General features: G+C 41.4%; 1 protein-coding gene across 1 annotated transcript in view; it reads right to left on the bottom strand.

Annotated features, from left to right (window-relative positions):
* Nucleotides 1-4690: 4690 nt before the first annotated feature.
* Nucleotides 4691-16972, bottom strand: part of LOC124172631 (zinc finger protein 502-like) — a 30677-nt gene continuing 18395 nt past the window's right edge. Inside the window, exons 5-6 of the mRNA XM_046552080.1 lie at nt 11561-11642; nt 4691-6528 (exon numbers count right to left, since the gene is read on the bottom strand). Of these exons, the coding sequence (XP_046408036.1) occupies nt 4868-6528; nt 11561-11642 (1743 nt within the window). The 3' untranslated portion in view covers nt 4691-4867. The remainder of the gene's footprint in view (nt 6529-11560; nt 11643-16972) is intronic.

Genomic DNA, 16972 nt, shown 5'->3' with positions numbered 1-16972 from the left:
AATACATTATGTACTGAAATTTTCACTGCTTTGATGAATTAAAATATATTAAAAACAATAATTTTTAACATTTGGCTTCAAAAGGATATCACAATCATCTCTTCATCAATACTGCACTTCTCCATGCTGTTTTAAGTTAAATATACAACTTAATAAACCCATACACACACATCACAATTACAGTCATTTTGGAAGTACAGTAGATTCTGTTTAATGGGTCAACCAGTTACTTGGGGTAGCCGCTTAATTGGGGCATATCTTGAAGAACAGAACCCAATAGAGGAATATCCCAGAGTATTCTCCGCTTAATTGGGACAGCATGCTGCTTTATTGGGTCATGAGTCGGCGACATAGACTCGTGACGAAATTAACATTTTTTGTTTTCAGAATACTATTTTATTATATTTTCCTTCTTTGATTTACTCTTATTTTTCACAAATTTTCCTATTCTTACCCTATTTTGAAAGCTCATGCTGTTATATTATCTGCAAAGGATAGGACTTTTCTTTAATAGGACTTAGTAAAAGGTATTCATTCAGCGTCGCCCGAGGCTGTGAAAAATATTTTCAACTACATTGTTATAATTCTTAAAAATGATAATAAATTAACTTAACTCACTGATTTATTAATCAAATTAATAGTTTAATAAACTTAGGTTGCATTATAAACATTCTTTAGTCTTCTTTCTATCATTTCAACGTTTGTATATGCCCATATACAGGATAGTTAGGCTAATTGGGGCAGCCGCTTAATTGGGGCAAAGTGTACAAGTCCCGATATGTCCCAATTAAACAGACTCTACTGTAATACCTTACATTAATCTTCATGCTGTTCAGATAATTAATAAATACAACCTGTGGTGTCATGGTGCCGCAACACCGCTCAGGCACTGGTGACGTAAGACATAATATAATCAAATGACACTTCTGTCAATTTTGTTTCCTCGAAATTTCTAATATACACATTCATACCCAAAACAAAAATATCTGAGATAAAATTTAAAACTTGTGACAAAAAAAGAGACCGAGTAATATTTCACTTCTAAAAAAATTTAATGAAATTGCATTCCCGCACTGCTAATTTTGCCATGACGTCACTGAACACAACTAATAATATTAACATTTTGCCATTCTTTGATTCATTACCCCCCTTTATTCTATGCATCGGATTACAAAATTATACATATTAAGTAAAACCTATTTACATCGTAATGGCATAGGACCAAAATTTAGGCAATTTGATTTATGGAGATTCACTATAGAGAGGTTTTAGTGACAAGCACCATTTTTTCATATCCTTCAGAAATTAAAGGCAATACTGTCTGTTAAACCATTACATTTATGCATTTAAATAAACATGCATGCATTAGTGAACATATACATATTTATTAATAACAGAAAGTCAGTGCTATCGCTTGATTTTTGTCGTGACTCAAGAGAAAACGATGTAATATCCCTTAATTCAACAGTCACTTAAAATGATTAGGATTGTTGGATATCTTTTTTCTTATTTACTGTTAGGTATGCTCTCATATGGAACCAAATGACGATAACGAATGGTTAACGTGAAAATTAACATGTAAATCTGACGGGACAGTAGGGGTGGTATGAAGTATGGAGGTTTATGATGTAAAGAGGTTCACTACATAGAGGTTTTACTGTATATCAACATTAATAACAGCATTATTTCACATATCTTGAACAGATCAATTGTTACTTTGCTTACTTTAAGCACAAAATTTAACATCAAGACACATAACAACAACATTTTAACATTTCTGCCACAAATTCACACGTTTCATTTTCCTCTTAAACCTTTTTAAAGCTCTTTTACCAATTATTATTACACATTACTTTTGGAAATTGATGTGCTAGAGTCATTTTTTTTTCAACGTTTCACATCTTGTACAAGGGACAAGGGTTGAAATAAGCGTAGAACCAAAATCACGGACATAATCCAAATATTCATACTGACGCATCAAAGGAGTAATTTCCATTAATGATGGAAATTAATGGTAGTAAGCATCAAATGAAATTTGTAACTAAAACATTAAACACACTTGAAAAACACGTACACAATAGGGTGGTTCCTATTATTTTTTCTTGCCTAAATCGAAAGATTGTTACCCCTGCAGTACATATTTCACACTTATAGATTTTTAAATGACGATATCTATTTTTCGCGATTAAATGAAAAGTGAAAATTTTCAAGCGCCCAAAAACGCGACGCTTAAGTATGAATGCCGGGAAATCTCTCCGTGTGACATATTTCTGGTTCCCGCTGCCACCCTGTGAGGTGACCTTGAGGCGAGTTGAGCACTGATACGACGCAGGCCGCTAGCGGGTAGCTGAGTACCCTGCTGGCTGGTAGCGCTTGGCTTAAATAAGGATTATTAATACCTTATCGAATGAAGAAAACTTTCCGAACTTAAGTAATTTTAATGGGTGATTATTAAAGGATGTTTCCCTGAGCTCTGTGCCTCATGCATGCATTGGTAACCTCAGACGATGTATAACTCCTATCTACTCCTATAGAAACTAGGTCCCTGTGACGTCACGTGGAGTGGCATCGCATGGGCGCCAATCTGGCCCTTTTCAAATGAGGATAAAAATGGACCATTGCCATTCGTCTGAATCGGTATTTCAAAAACGAAATAATTTGCATATTACGAATCCACTAATGGTGGGTAACGAATCGCAATCAATGCCTTTCGTTTTCTTTGATGAAGGAAACTACCCTATTTGAGAGAAAATGGAATGTGGCTTACGTTTAAGTCTGGAGGATTCCCGTAAGCTGCACTTTCCCATTTTTACACCGGCATTTCAGGAAAAAAAGGAGAGCAGCTTCTATGAGTAAATATGGTATGAGGAAAATGCGTGAGGTTTGGCAACACTGCTCCACAAGCAGATTCACGATGTTAACTCGACGGGGGTCTGAGAGCGACTGAATTTCTGAAGTGCATGTTTTCTGGTTGACAAAGGGAAAGTCACGTGTCAAGAAAGTTTCCTTCCCTTCAACCCTCCTTGCTTTAGACACAGCAGCTCGCCCTCAAAGATAAAATGAACACAGTTGGACCGAAAACCAATTGGGGGGAAAATTGCCAATGCGATACGGGGATATCACAACGGGAGTTTAATGACTAAAGATAAATATGAAATATGCCTTCATACTAATAGGTCAACATTGCATACCTACTCGTTAAGGAAACTCGTTAAGGGTTACTTGTTATTGGGGTTACCGACATAAGGCCCAGTGCAAAACCCCCGCCAACATTAGCCAAGGCGACAAAAACCCCAGAGAACATAAGGCCCCAGAGGAATTAAGGCCCGACATCAAAACCCCCTGAGGACATAAGCTCCGGCGACAAAATCTCCTCAACAAAATCGCCAAAAAATCGGCCACAAAATCACCACGGGGATTTTGTTTCCAGTGATTTTCGATCTCGGGCGTTTTGTCGCCATGGGGATTTTGTCTCAGGCATTTTGTCGCCGCGGGGAATTTGCCTCGGGCATTTTGTCGCCGTGGGGATTTTGTCCCGGGCGTTTCGACTCGGGCCTTTTGTCACCGGGGATTTTAGGAGTGGGCCTTTTAACTGCAACCCATTGGCAAAGGGAAAGTCACATGTTTAGAAAATTTCCCACCCCTCACCTCCAAGTGGGAACTTGCATGAATTTATGAATTATTTCAACGAATAGTAGTGAGAAAAGTCACATGTGTGGGCTAATTTAAGGCTTTAAATCAGAGAATAAATAGTTGTTTTCATCATAACGAGCTCTGTTCTTGTAAGTTGTACGTGATGAATATCAGAATAGGACAGTGAATTCCAGTTTTTGATAGGAGTATTTGCCTATTTCCCGCTATATCTTTATGGTATATGCTAGTATATTGTTTATGGATTTAGCTACATTATTAAAATTAGTTGTAGCTTGTGTGTGTGTTGGCAGCAGAACCGATTCGTGATCTCACATGTGGAATGTGTGCAGACTGTTTTGCTGTGAATTCGTACCGTAGGACGGATAGGACTACCTTCTCCGCTAATTCGGCGTTGCCAAATTCAACAGCACAGCTTAATGTCGTTATCCTCCAGTATTAAAAGTTTCTTTTACATCTCGATTTGCCGCCGACGTTTAGCAATAATTTGTCTTAACAAATTCCATGAGGGTCGTGGCATCAATTTTTGGTGTCCTAAAAAAAGGCTGGTGTCCTAACACCCCATGCCACACGCCTTTTAGGCGGCTTGCGGGGTAGTATGTAGATGAATTTCAGGTGTACTATTCGAACGAACGGCAACGTTATCATCCATTTTTCTGATAACTATAACGTACGAAGTGAAACGCTTGTACTTCATCATCCCAATGTCGCATTATTTATATCCCAAGTAATAATCGCGGCACAATAGCAATAGGAAAACTTGCCCAAGAATAACAGAACAAAATAAAACGACGATGAGCGGCTAAATACTCTTTCAAAACAAATTTTACACCATGCGCTCAGCGTATTTCCCAACTCCCTACGGTTGTTTAGGCACCTATGACGTCACGCCTGGCCTCGGGTGTCTTCGCGCAGTGGTCGACACAGAGAAATTTTTCTCGAGTTTTTAATGCAATTTTTTTATTTATTTTGATGTTGAACGGAGAAACTTAAGGTATTTTTGCGAGCTAATGTATCCATTTTACTTATTCAAAAAATTTTTTACAGCAATCGATGACCCATGCAAGTTCCCCATTCCATTAGCACTCCAGCTCACCCGCAAAGATACAATGAACGGAGTAGAACAGTGGCCCCCTTCGATGCGACTGAAGCGTAAAACGGACCGCGACCCTAGATAAGCCTACAGCAAAACCCGGCCCTGATCAACAAACATAAACTACGCACACCCTCCCCTGCCTTGAACCATTACAATATGCACCCTCAAGTGCTTATCGAGTTGCGCTTGCGTTTTGAAAACGTACGGACACTGGTGACACTTGAAAGCGGCTATGCTCGTGTGCATCAGCATGTGTTGCGTGAGATTACTCCTGCTGGAGAAGGACCTTGCGCACACGCCGCAAGTGTACCGCTTCTTTCCCGTGTGCAACCGCATGTGCACATCGAGGTTGTTCTTCTGCCGGAACGGCCTCTGGCAAACGCTGCACGAATACGGTTTTTCCCCGGTGTGAAGGAGCATGTGCTTGTTCAAGCTGCTCTTCTCCGTGAAGGTCTTCGCGCACAGCGTGCACGGGTGCGTCTTGCGCTCCGTCTTGTGCATCCTCATGTGGTGACTGAGCGTGCTTCGCCGCACGAACGCCTTGGAACAGATCTCGCATGCAAACGGCCTCATCCCGGAGTGGTTCAGCATGTGCTCGTTCAGGTGACCCCTCTGCGTGTACGCACGGAAACACACCTCGCACACGTGCGGCTTGTCCTGATTGTGTCCCGCCATGTGTTTGGCCATCGCGGACCGCTCCGCGAAGGTATCGGGGCAAAGCTTGCACCTGAAAACCTCCTCGGCCGAGTGGACGGATACTTTGTGGCGTTCCAGTTGCGCAAGATCGGAGAAGCTCTCCGGACACTCCGCACAAGAATGGGGTTTGTCGACCGTGTGCGACAGCATGTGTTGTCCGAGCTCGCTCCGATCGGTGAACGTCATGGAACAAACGCTACACGTCACCGCCATTGCTCCGACGTGCGTAACCATGTGCAGACGGAGGTGGTGCTTGCGGCTGAACGACCTCCCGCAAACCTTGCACGCGTACGGTTTGTCTCCCGCGTGAAGCAACCTGTGCATCGTCAAGTTTCCGCGGTTCTTGAAGACCTGTCCGCAAATCTCGCACTTAAACCCCCTCTCATCAACGGTGTGCGTCATTTCGTGTGCCTTGAGCAGCCACCGCTGAGGAAACGCACGGGAACATATCACGCAAGAGAAGCGTTTGCCTCTCGGCTTCGTGGTGAACTCCATCCCCTTGTCCAACCTCTTGCGCCTCACCCTCTTCTCAGGAGGGCCTTCGCTCACGCAGGGGTGGTGGTCGTAAGCGCAACGATTCCTAAAGTTCACTCCGCACTCGACACAGTTGTAAGCGTTGGCCGTCTCGGGCACTTTCAAATGGTACACTATCGATATCTTCGTTCTGAATTCGCAGCCGCAACCGTCGCATTTGAACTCCGCAGGGAGACGATTCCTCCTCCCGCTTCGGTGTCCCTGGTGTGCGGTCCGCACCACGTGCGCATCGCAACGTTGGCTCCCCGCTCTCGCCCCTGCGCAATCTGGTCCTTTCCCAGCCAGAGACGAGGGCGATTCCCTCGTCTGTCCCTCGGTTCCGCACGGGGCGAAACCGATACCATTTGTTTCACTCTCTACGGGAACTAATAAAACTTTCTGCAACTTCCCGACGGCGCTCTCTCCGCTTCCAGAAGGTTCCCCCCCTTCTTTCCCCTGCTTCTCCTTGTCCCCGATCCGCAAGATCATGTACGACTGCGAGGATGTGACTCCAACCACCTTCTTCAACTTCATCGGCTCAGTTCGCAAAGAAACCTGGGTGCTGTCAGATCCTGTGAGGACAAATAAAAGAAAATTAGACTTATGTACTTCATTTATTTAACCCTCTTACAAGGAGACATCGCCAAAGTGATGTTTGGGATCTGGATGCGGACGTTATTTTCTGAAACTATATAGGTAAGGTAGAAAAAGTGACATGCCTTTCTTCCACATAGGCCCGGCTTTGAGAGATATTCCCATGTAAAGATTTTGTGCAGGATGACATCCGTTGAGTAATCGCCAACTACGGCCGTGGCGGCGCAGTCTAGGGTGCTAGTCCTTTAACCTGTAGTGGGTGTTCCAGGTTCGTGTCCTGGTGTCGGCAATATTTTTTCTCTCTTCTAATTTTTGAAATAACTGTTACATTTTATCCCCATTCGTTTTATTTTGTTACTTCGCGATTTTTTTTCATATCAATTTATAGATTTTAAACGAAACTCCGAATTGTGTCTTACCACGCGAATTATAGGACGTATATAATTACTAATATGTGAATTTCCGTGTAACCCACATAGCACAAAATATCTTCTAGATGTCTATAAAATACCTAGAGTGTCTTCAGCTACTCAAGGGATGTCATCCTGCGTGAAGTCTATACATGCGAATATCTCTCGAACTTGGGCCAATGTGGAAGAAAGCTGTGACGCTTTTTCTACCTTACCTATATAGTTTCAGAAAATAACATCCGCATGCACATCCTGAACATCACTTTGGCGTTGTCTCCTGCAATCACTTCATCCTGGAGTAATGGCGAGAAATGCGTTGGTATTTTTATAAAATGTAGCAACTAGGGAAATAAAACAATACAAGTTGGAAATAAAGAAATAAAACTTTTTAAGGTTCACTATTATTTTGATATGGGCACGACCGAGGTTTCGTAACGTCGTCGCATCCATAACAGTGGTTCACCTGAAGATGTAACCCAACCCGGGTCGTAGTCTTGGAGCTGTCCTTCTTCCTGGGGTAAAATTATTATAAATCACCACCGTTACGTTCTACAACCAGCTCAGCTGAAAATAAAATGTTACGAGAGTAAAATGGTCATTTACCAGCACATACTACTCTACCGGTTCACAGATATCTCCAGTACTAAGGCACTCCAATCCTACTTCTCAACGTTGGCGTCCGCAAGATATGGTTAACTTCGTCAGAAAAGACACTGCTCTTGAATTTATCTAAACGGTTTAGTCTATTTTTCAATCTACGGTCCGACAGAGATTCCCATCCGAGTTTATTTAAGAGGTCAGTTACACTAACAAGACTATCGTAACGACCTTTCACATACCTGGCAGCTCTTCTTTGCACGCGTTCTAACTCTGTTATTAAGCCTTTTTCATGAGGGTCCCAAACACTGGCGGCGTATTCCAGATGTGGCCTAACGAGGGAAAAGTAGCTAATTTCTCTCACTTTGTCGTCGCACTTTCCTAATATTCTTTTAACAAAACCCATTTTACGATTAGCTTGACCGGTTATTTCTCGAATATGTTTATTCCACGATAGATCATTATTGAGTCTAACCCCTAGATATTTCACGGATTCAACTGCCTTTAACTGGGTGCCCCGAATGATATAGTTACGCTGTGGGGAGTTATTCTTCTTCCAGAAATTCATTGCGACGCATTTTTCCAAATTTAATTCTAACTGCCAAGCATCGCACCAAGCTTGGATAGCAGCAAGGTCATTCTCAAGGTCAAGTTTACGTAATACGAAGGACTTAAGATTAGTTCTTCCGGTGATCAACTATTGCTCACCAATGTGGTCAATGTCTGCCCCCACTAATCTTGCCACCCTTAACAGTGTTATAACTTTTTTTGCAAAAATTGTACCTTTTTATACCAGAGTATGACGCCATAAGAGATCTGGGAATAGAAGCATTGTTCAATCTCTTGGGAAGAGTCACACTATGTGCCAGTCGTGTTTTGCGTTTTTCATTTTCCACGGCTGAAATTCTCCTACGTAACCTCTGCGAGAGCTTTCAAATAAAACGGTTCATGAGTAGGACAAGAATCGCATGCGACGGCACATTGTAAAATTGTAAAAATTGTAAAATTTAGAAACCCAAATCTCCGCGAGTCACCTACTAGTGCAGTTTTATCCTCTTTATCCGTCCCTAGTTTATCCCTTCTCCGACTTCAATCAGACAACAAATTCATTTATAATACCCTTAACTCCCACTTCGACAGTCCTGACATTGATTCCTTCCACAACAATAGAGTACCTTCCCGCCACACCCGATCTACTTCTTTACTCCACATTCCTACACCCAGGCTATCTGTAATTAAGCGCTCACTTTTCCATAGGCTTTCCCTTTTAATAAATACTCTACCCAGTGATATTGATCCATTTGGTCTGACACTTAAAAATTTTACTCATCGGGCATTAACATATTTATAGCATAAATGACTAGATAGCCGGATAAATGTTTGTTTAAATTTGTAATCAAATAATTATTCTTTAATTATTTAACATTTGTTGTTATAAGTGCACTTTAAATTGGCAGTATTGCTGTATGTGTATCTCTTCATTAAAATAAATAAAAATAAATAAATATATGTACTGGAATTTTTATTTTATTATAGCCAACGGAAAACCAACAATTATGGTAATAAAGTACTACACTTGGGATGTACGGATCCAGGATTTTTTTCCGATCCGGATTGGAATCGGATCCTTAATTTTCGGAGCCGGATCTTTCGGATCTTTGGATATTTTCGGATCCAAATGCATTTCCAAATTCCTGTCGCTGAGATTCCCCCGATGATTGAATAGAATAGAATAGATTTATTTGCCCAAAAGATACAATACAAAAGGTAGACCTAAGTAAGTACATAGGGCACGTCATGGAAAATATATACATATACACAAATACAATCAATGTGTAGATGCCAGATAGTCATTTACAGAGTAAAAACATTTATCTAGTAGATAAGAGCTAACTTGTTTTTTGAACACCAAAAATCTTTTTTCCTTTTTAATATTTAGTGGCAGATTATTATACAACTTTACACACATCGCATGGGGCCCTTTCGAAGTTGCACTTAGGTTTGACGTTAAAACATGCACAACATCACAACTTCTTGTCTCATACGAATGATTAAATTTATTTGTTTAAAAATCAGTAAGGTGTTTCCTAGTATACAGCATGGCATTATAAATATACACAGAATGAAAAGTTAGAATTCCCAGTCTCTGAAAAAGAGGTTTACAATGTGCCCTATAAGACTCGTTACACGTGGACCTAATTAACTTTTTTTGAATTAAGAATATATTTTTTGCTCTAGAGGAATTTCCCAGAGTATGACGCCAGAAGAGATCTGGGAAGCATTGTTCAATCTCTTGGGAAGAGTCACACTATGTGCCAGTCGTATTTTGCCTTTTTTATTTTCCACGGCTGAAATTCTCCTACGTAACCTCTGCGAGAGCTTTCAAACAAAACGGTTCATGAGTAGGACAAGAATCGCAGGCGACGGTGCATTCGAAGAGAGAATCGGAACTCTTTCCACCCTGATGGGGCGTTGCATTCACTGAAGCTATTACCGTAAACGTCTGAATATAGTCCCCCTTTTTTTCCATACGGTTACATAGTGGTAGAAGTAGGGGGGGGGACTATATTAAAATGCATTTTTAAAATTATTTCCTGAAATTGAAGTCTCAAAATTAGGGGGTGGGGGAATAGAGGGGAACTATACTTGGAGAAATACGGTATTTTAAATTTTGAATCCAGATCTGATTTCTTCCGCAACTTTTGATCTGATGTATCCGATGAAGGGCAATATCCGTGGATATTTGGATCCGAGGTATACAATCCGACCATCCTTACTTTATACATCTATAGAAGCATCTCGAATGATGTGAAAAATCCTAGACAATCACTGGCAAAATACTAATGAGTATGGTAGCATTTTTCACTAATTGTTATGCATTTTTGGAACAAAACTTAGCCGCCTCAAAATATCAGTCGGAGACTAAGTCCTAAGACTAAAAAACTAATATGGTGGAACTTTGACCACGATAAAAACTCGGAAACAGTGCCTACAGATATTTATAACCTCCTTGTGTTGTGGCCACTGCAATCGGTTTGTTGATTTTGTTTTCTTTTGTTACTGTTTGATCTGTAATTGTAACTAGCTTGATTGCTTCATTTTTATCCTTATAAGTGCTTTATAAACAGGCAGTGTTGCTGTATGTGAACAATTTTATTTGAAACAAAATACATAAATGCTGGGTGTATCTTCGTGTGCAGCTTTACTTGTTTGCATTAATGTCTGATGTCCTAACACCCCCAGCCACGCAATTTAGGGTCAGGCTGTACCATAGGGCGGATCGCAAAAATCGATTTTTTTCAAATCCATCTGGCCCAAGCACACGCAGGATGAATTTTGCTGCATTCGAGGCGTGGGATGGGGAGAAGCGAGCGGGGAGGGGACGGGATCGGCTTGCTGCTATTGTATCCACAATGCTGCGTGGGCATTGGAATATTATCTTCACAGGCGCGGACTCAAATCAGGCATTTTGTGGCTAAACGGTGGAAGATACGTCAAAATGCACGAAATTTCTGCCCTAAAAGAAAGGGCAGTAACTCGGCAAAATCTATAGGGAATGACCATAAAATATTATATTTTTCGAATTTTGACCCTCCCCCCCTAAATTGCATTTGAGCGAGGGTCAGGGGTTCACGTAGAGGTCTCAAAATTTTCAGGCCTTATTTTTGATCGGTCCCACAACTTTTTTTCATTGGGCCAGATGGAGTTGAAAAAATTCAATTTTTGCGATCCGCCCTACTGTACAAGTGTACAGATTAGAGGGATGGTTGTTGAAAAAAAATATTTTCCCGTACTAATTACCAATCAATCGTGAGGAATAGGATAAGTCCAAAAACTGTCAAACTAAGATGGCTGAAATTGACAAACTAAGATGTTGGATGAATGCGAAAAACTCAAAAAACAAGCCTCCAGATACATATTTACAACCTCCTTGGGTGCTAGACACCTGTGGGTCATGCAGCACTGAACAATTTATGAAGCTTCACCAATGGATTTTACATACCTATAACAGGAGCGTCCTTGGCCTGGTTATTCAGCGACCCACCTGGAGATTTGATATCTTGTTCAATCCCACAGTGCTTTTCCTGCAAAAGGGAATAGGAATTATGTAACAAAAATCATTTCACATTTTTCAGCATAAAAGGCATTTGTGTAACGCCTATGTAGTGATCAGGAAGTAGAAGGTTTCCACTTGTTTGGGTGTTGAATAATAGTGGACAGTATTAAAGTAAAGTGTTGATTTGGTATCATGGGATTCTTTTAATGAAACCACACTTGTAAGAAGAGCACAAAGCAAACTAAAGGTTCTTGAAAGAGTCTGGAACTGCCCAACACGACCACCCGGTATGATTGTGCGAGGCTGACTGGCTTCCCTTGACCAGCCCGAGTGTGTGCATTGATGCATAAAAAATGGTTCCCCAAAACCATTTCTCAAAATTCACACAAATATGTGAATGCACGAGGGTGTATTAAAAAGTAAGGTCTCCGACGACACCAATAGGGTAATTTCCTTCATCAAAGAAAACGAAAGGCATTGATTGTGATTCGTTACCCACCATTAGTGTATTCATAATATACAAATTATTTCGTTTAAAAATACCGGTTTAGATGAATGGCAATGGTCAATTTTTATCCTCATTTGAAAAAGGCCAGATTGGTGCCCATGCGATGCCACTCCACGTGATGTCACAGGGACCTAGTTTCTATACGAGTAGATAGGAGTTTTACATCGTCTGAGGTTACCAATGCATGCATGAGGCACAGAGCTCAGGGAAACATGTCTTAATAATCAATTATTAAAACTGGCTAAGGTCGGAAAGTTTCCTTCGTTTGATAAGGTATTAATAATCCTCATTTAAGCCATGCACTACCAGCAAGCGGGGTACTCTGCTACCTGCTAGCATCCTGCGTCGTATCAGCACTCTAACCCTCGCCCCAAGGTCACCTCACTTGCAGCAGCGGGAACCAGAACGACATCACACGGAATTTTCCTGGCATTCATACTTAGCCATCGTGTTTTCGCGCGCTTGAATCATTTAATCGTGAAAAATAGATATCGCCATTTAAAAATTTAAATGCGTGAAATACGTACTGCAGGAGTAATAATCTTTCGATTCAGGCAATAAAAAAATAATAGGAAACCACCCTATTAGGAAGGTGAGTTGCAAGGCAAAATTTGACTGGAGCACTGCATTCCTTGGTCCCTACGCCAAAATTTAGAACCACTCACGTGACCTTAGGTCACTCAGTTACTGCGTTTCAGTGGTTTAGGATGGAGCTCCCACTAAGCTCACCCACCAGGTGCGAACTACACTCAGTCATTCGATTTTTGAATGCAAAAATGTTATATCCGATAGAAATTCGTCACCAGTTAGTGGAAGTGTACGGTAAGAGGTGTATGGGAATCAAAAACGTTAGGGAAATGGTGCCAGGAGTTTTCTGATGGATGGGAAAACGTCCACGATGAACAGCGATCGGGTAGGCTGCATTTGCCGGAATCAACGGGGCCTTGAATTGACGAGATGGTGTGCAATAACCAGAGAATAACCCTGCATGAGTTAAAGGAAGGTCTTAATGAAGGGTGTGGTTCCTTTTGCCTCTAAAATCCTCGGTTACAACAAGATGTCCACCAGGTGGGTCTCCAAGCAGCTCATTGAATAACAGAAGAAAAAGCTCGTCCACATGTGCCATATGAAGCGATCGCCATACTCAATGAATTTGGCTGGGATATCATCGACCACATTCCTTACTGCCCGAAAGTTGCACCAAGCGACTACCACCTTTTTCTTACTTTCAAAAACACTATGGAGGAAAGACATTCCAGCCAGACAAGAATATACAAGACTCGGTCGTCAGTTGACTTTGCGACACAGCAGGAGAGTGGTACGATGCCGGTATTAAAAAGCTGGTTAGAATGATGAAATGAAAAAATAATTGATCATCAGGACAACTACTGTATTCACAAGTTGAAGTCGTGCACCTTTTATCACATGACAAATCATAGTCTGTGGACATTAAATTTGGGAAATGCAATTTTTTTTCTTTACCAATTTGTCACTAAAATTAGTAAAAGGGTACACATGATTTGCCAGTTTAGCTTTGATTCAACAGTTTTGGTTTGGTTATATTGCAGTCCGAGGACATCATTTTGTACGATTGTGGGAGAATTACCCATACATTTTCACTCAACCTTTCCCACAACATTCCCGACTTTCCTTGCCTGACTATAGCCCAGGGTTTCCAAGTAGGCTTTCGCGGAGGTTATGAACTACGGAAAAGATTGCGAGAGCCCTCCAGAAACACAACATCATAACCAGATTCAAATGCATCACCATGATGTCGAATATCCTCGTCAACACGAAAGACCACCACACTAAGGACATCTGTGGAGGAGTATACGAGATTAGGTGCAGCTGCAGTGATTCCTACATCGGCCAAACATCACGAGCACTGAAATGGCGAGTCCAAGAGCACAGAAGGGCCGTAAAAAATAGACATTTCACCCAGTCAGCGGTGGCGGAACACCAATGGAGTGGACCGACACACAATATTGACTTTGACAACGCCTTTCTATTGAACAAAGAAGGCCGCTACTTCCCGAGAATAATCAGGGAGGCAATTGAAATCACCAAAACGACAAAGAACTTCAACCGTGAAGACGACTACAATCTCGCCAGCGCGTGGAAAAGGGTCTTCAAAGATCCTGACCAATCAGGGCACACCTCGACAAAAAAGGCGGCAAACGGGGTGTATATAAGATGAACAACTTTCTGCATCGACACTTCAGTGGACCTAAGGAAGCCAACAAGAACGTTGGGGAAATATTGTCTGACAAAATGGATAAACGCAGAAGAATACCCGGAAAAATCACTAAATATCATTATAGCCCAAGTTATCCACCAAATCAAAGCAGATAAACTCACCCAATGGATATTCAGTACATTCCCGATTGTCCGGGCTAATTATGGGGGGAGACGGCACGAATAATAAGTAAACATGGGTAACCCAAACTTTCACTTAAATGGAGATAAGAGTTCTTGGGTTTCCAGCCGGGTCCAAGGGTTTTTCTGCACCGACGTTTCAAAGGCTAAGTCTGCCATCGTCTTCACGGTGAATGGATTGGCCAAGATGTGTCCGTCTTATATACCTTCGCATTGGGTTCAGGTGGGCTCTGATTGGTCGACGGTCGGGCCAATGCGTGTCCTCTCCCCCTTCAGTTTTTTCAGGGCTGGTTTCCACGCATTGCTCAGGTGGAAGCCGGCGTCTCTGTTCATGTTTCTCTTCTCAAGTCTGATTTCCACTGCTTCCATCCGATGGCAGACTTAGACTTCGAAACGTCAGAGCAGAAAAACCCTTGGACCCGGCTGGAAACCCAAGAACTCTTCCTCCAGTCTATTCGCTGGGAAAACCTTGGATCCTTCACTTTCAATTACATAACATATACCGTAGTTCTCCGAATATAGTCCCCCTCTGAATATAGTCCCCCCCCCCTAATTTTGAGTCTTCAGTTTCTGGAAAAGTTAAAAAAATGCGTTTGACTATTGTCCCCAATTTTACTTTTACCACGGGCATTTTTGGAAAAAAGGGGGGACTATACAGTGAGTCCTCGTTTAACGTCACTTACCGTTCCTGAAAAATGTGACGATAAACGAAATGACGTTAATCGAAACATAATATCCCATAAGAAACTATCTAAAAAGTAAAATTCAGCTCCTAGACCTCACAATTCCTACGCGAAGAAATTTTAGCGTATCATATCTGGGGCATTTTTTACGATGGGAATGCCAAGCTATGGCATAAATACGAGTTCCTGTCTTCATCAACGACAATAGCAGCACTGACGTAAATCCTTCTCCATTTTTGTAACTTCCCGCATTTGCTTTTCCGCTTCGCTATGGTGGTCGCCCGAGTGAGCGTCGCCTGGGCATCATCATCGCTGAAACATCGTCGCAGTTACAGGAACCAAAATTATTCTGAACACGGCGAAAAAAGTGACAAAAACTCCGAGTTCTACACGGAAAAATTCCTTGAAATCACTTTTTAGGTTCCTGAAAACCATTATGTCAAGTAAAACCTTGTGCACCTACCTAAGAATTCATTTTGCAGAAAATTTGCTAAAACCGTAGTCGCAATTAACAATAAACGCACCGTTTTACACTTCGTTTAGACTGACTGTATTACCGCCCACAAAACGAACAACCTTCAACGCCCGCCGCTTCGCGTTTTTTTCTCACGCGAAATTTAAAAGCCTTGACATTATCGCGAAGCGAAGGAGCGATAAACGAATGACTGTCTCAAAATTTTCGTGACGTTAAACGGGGTGACGTAGAACGAGGACTCACTGTATTCAGACACATACAGTAAACCTGTAGAAGCTGCGCACCTTTTTCCCAGAAATGCTAAATACCAAAAATGGTACTAAATATCTAATTGATCCCATTTGTTTTCTTTACCTAACTTCTGTTCCTAACTTTTTTAGAAAAAGAAATGACTTGTAACCTCTCTCTCACACCCTCATATGTCATCATTATCTATTGTTCCATCTGTCGGCAGGCCCCTCGTGCTAATGCCAACTCCATGACCTTCTTTCTCCAGCCATCACTTTGAAGTCTCTGTACTTTCTCATCTTCAAACTGTCAATCAACTTTATCCTTCCCCTTTCTTCCGATCCCTTCCACCGTTCCCTCCAAGGCTACCTTCAAAATGCCATCACTTCTCATCACACGTCCCAGCCTTAGTTACTCTTCCTTTTATTTATTTCAGCTGTCAACGGTCTTTTCCTCATCTATCCTATTCAACACTTGCTCGTTCCTTACTCGATCTGTCCGCTGTAATCCCTCCATCCTCCTCCAAACCTAAACGCCCCAATCCTGTCCCTGTCTCTCTCCAAACTAGAAAATCTTCTTTCCGGAAATGCATTAAACATCTTAAAATTAAATTGTAAAATGTAAAATTAAACATCTTAACTGTCCCAAGTTTGTATATTTTCTGTACTTTTGTAGTTGTAAAAAATAATCTTCATCTTCTTAAGTTCAATAACAGCATACATGCATATGGTACTAGAAACAAAAATGCAATCCATGAAAAACACCACAATTCAAAGATATCCAGCAACAGTGTATTTGCAAAGGGGACAAAAATATACAACTCATTCCCAGAGAGCATCAAATCTACAGGATGTACACACTAAGTGAATTTCTGACAGACAAGTTGCGTAAATGAATTTTGTTTGTTTATCGTAACCTGAAACTGAGACATGTTTTTTCCCTTTAATTTGCATTCCTGTGCCTTTTCCTTCAATGGTATCCTATGTTTTTTTTTTCCCTTTGTTATAATTACTGTGTGACATTGTTTTTGTATGCCAAAATTTTGACGTACCCTATACATTACTAATTGTAGGCTATTCTATAACCTA

This window comes from Ischnura elegans (assembly GCF_921293095.1).
Source record: "Ischnura elegans chromosome 13 unlocalized genomic scaffold, ioIscEleg1.1 SUPER_13_unloc_2, whole genome shotgun sequence".
NCBI lineage: Eukaryota > Metazoa > Arthropoda > Insecta > Odonata > Coenagrionidae > Ischnura > Ischnura elegans.
The sequence above is the reverse complement of the archived record's forward strand: the minus strand, read 5'-3'. Positions and strand labels throughout refer to the sequence as shown.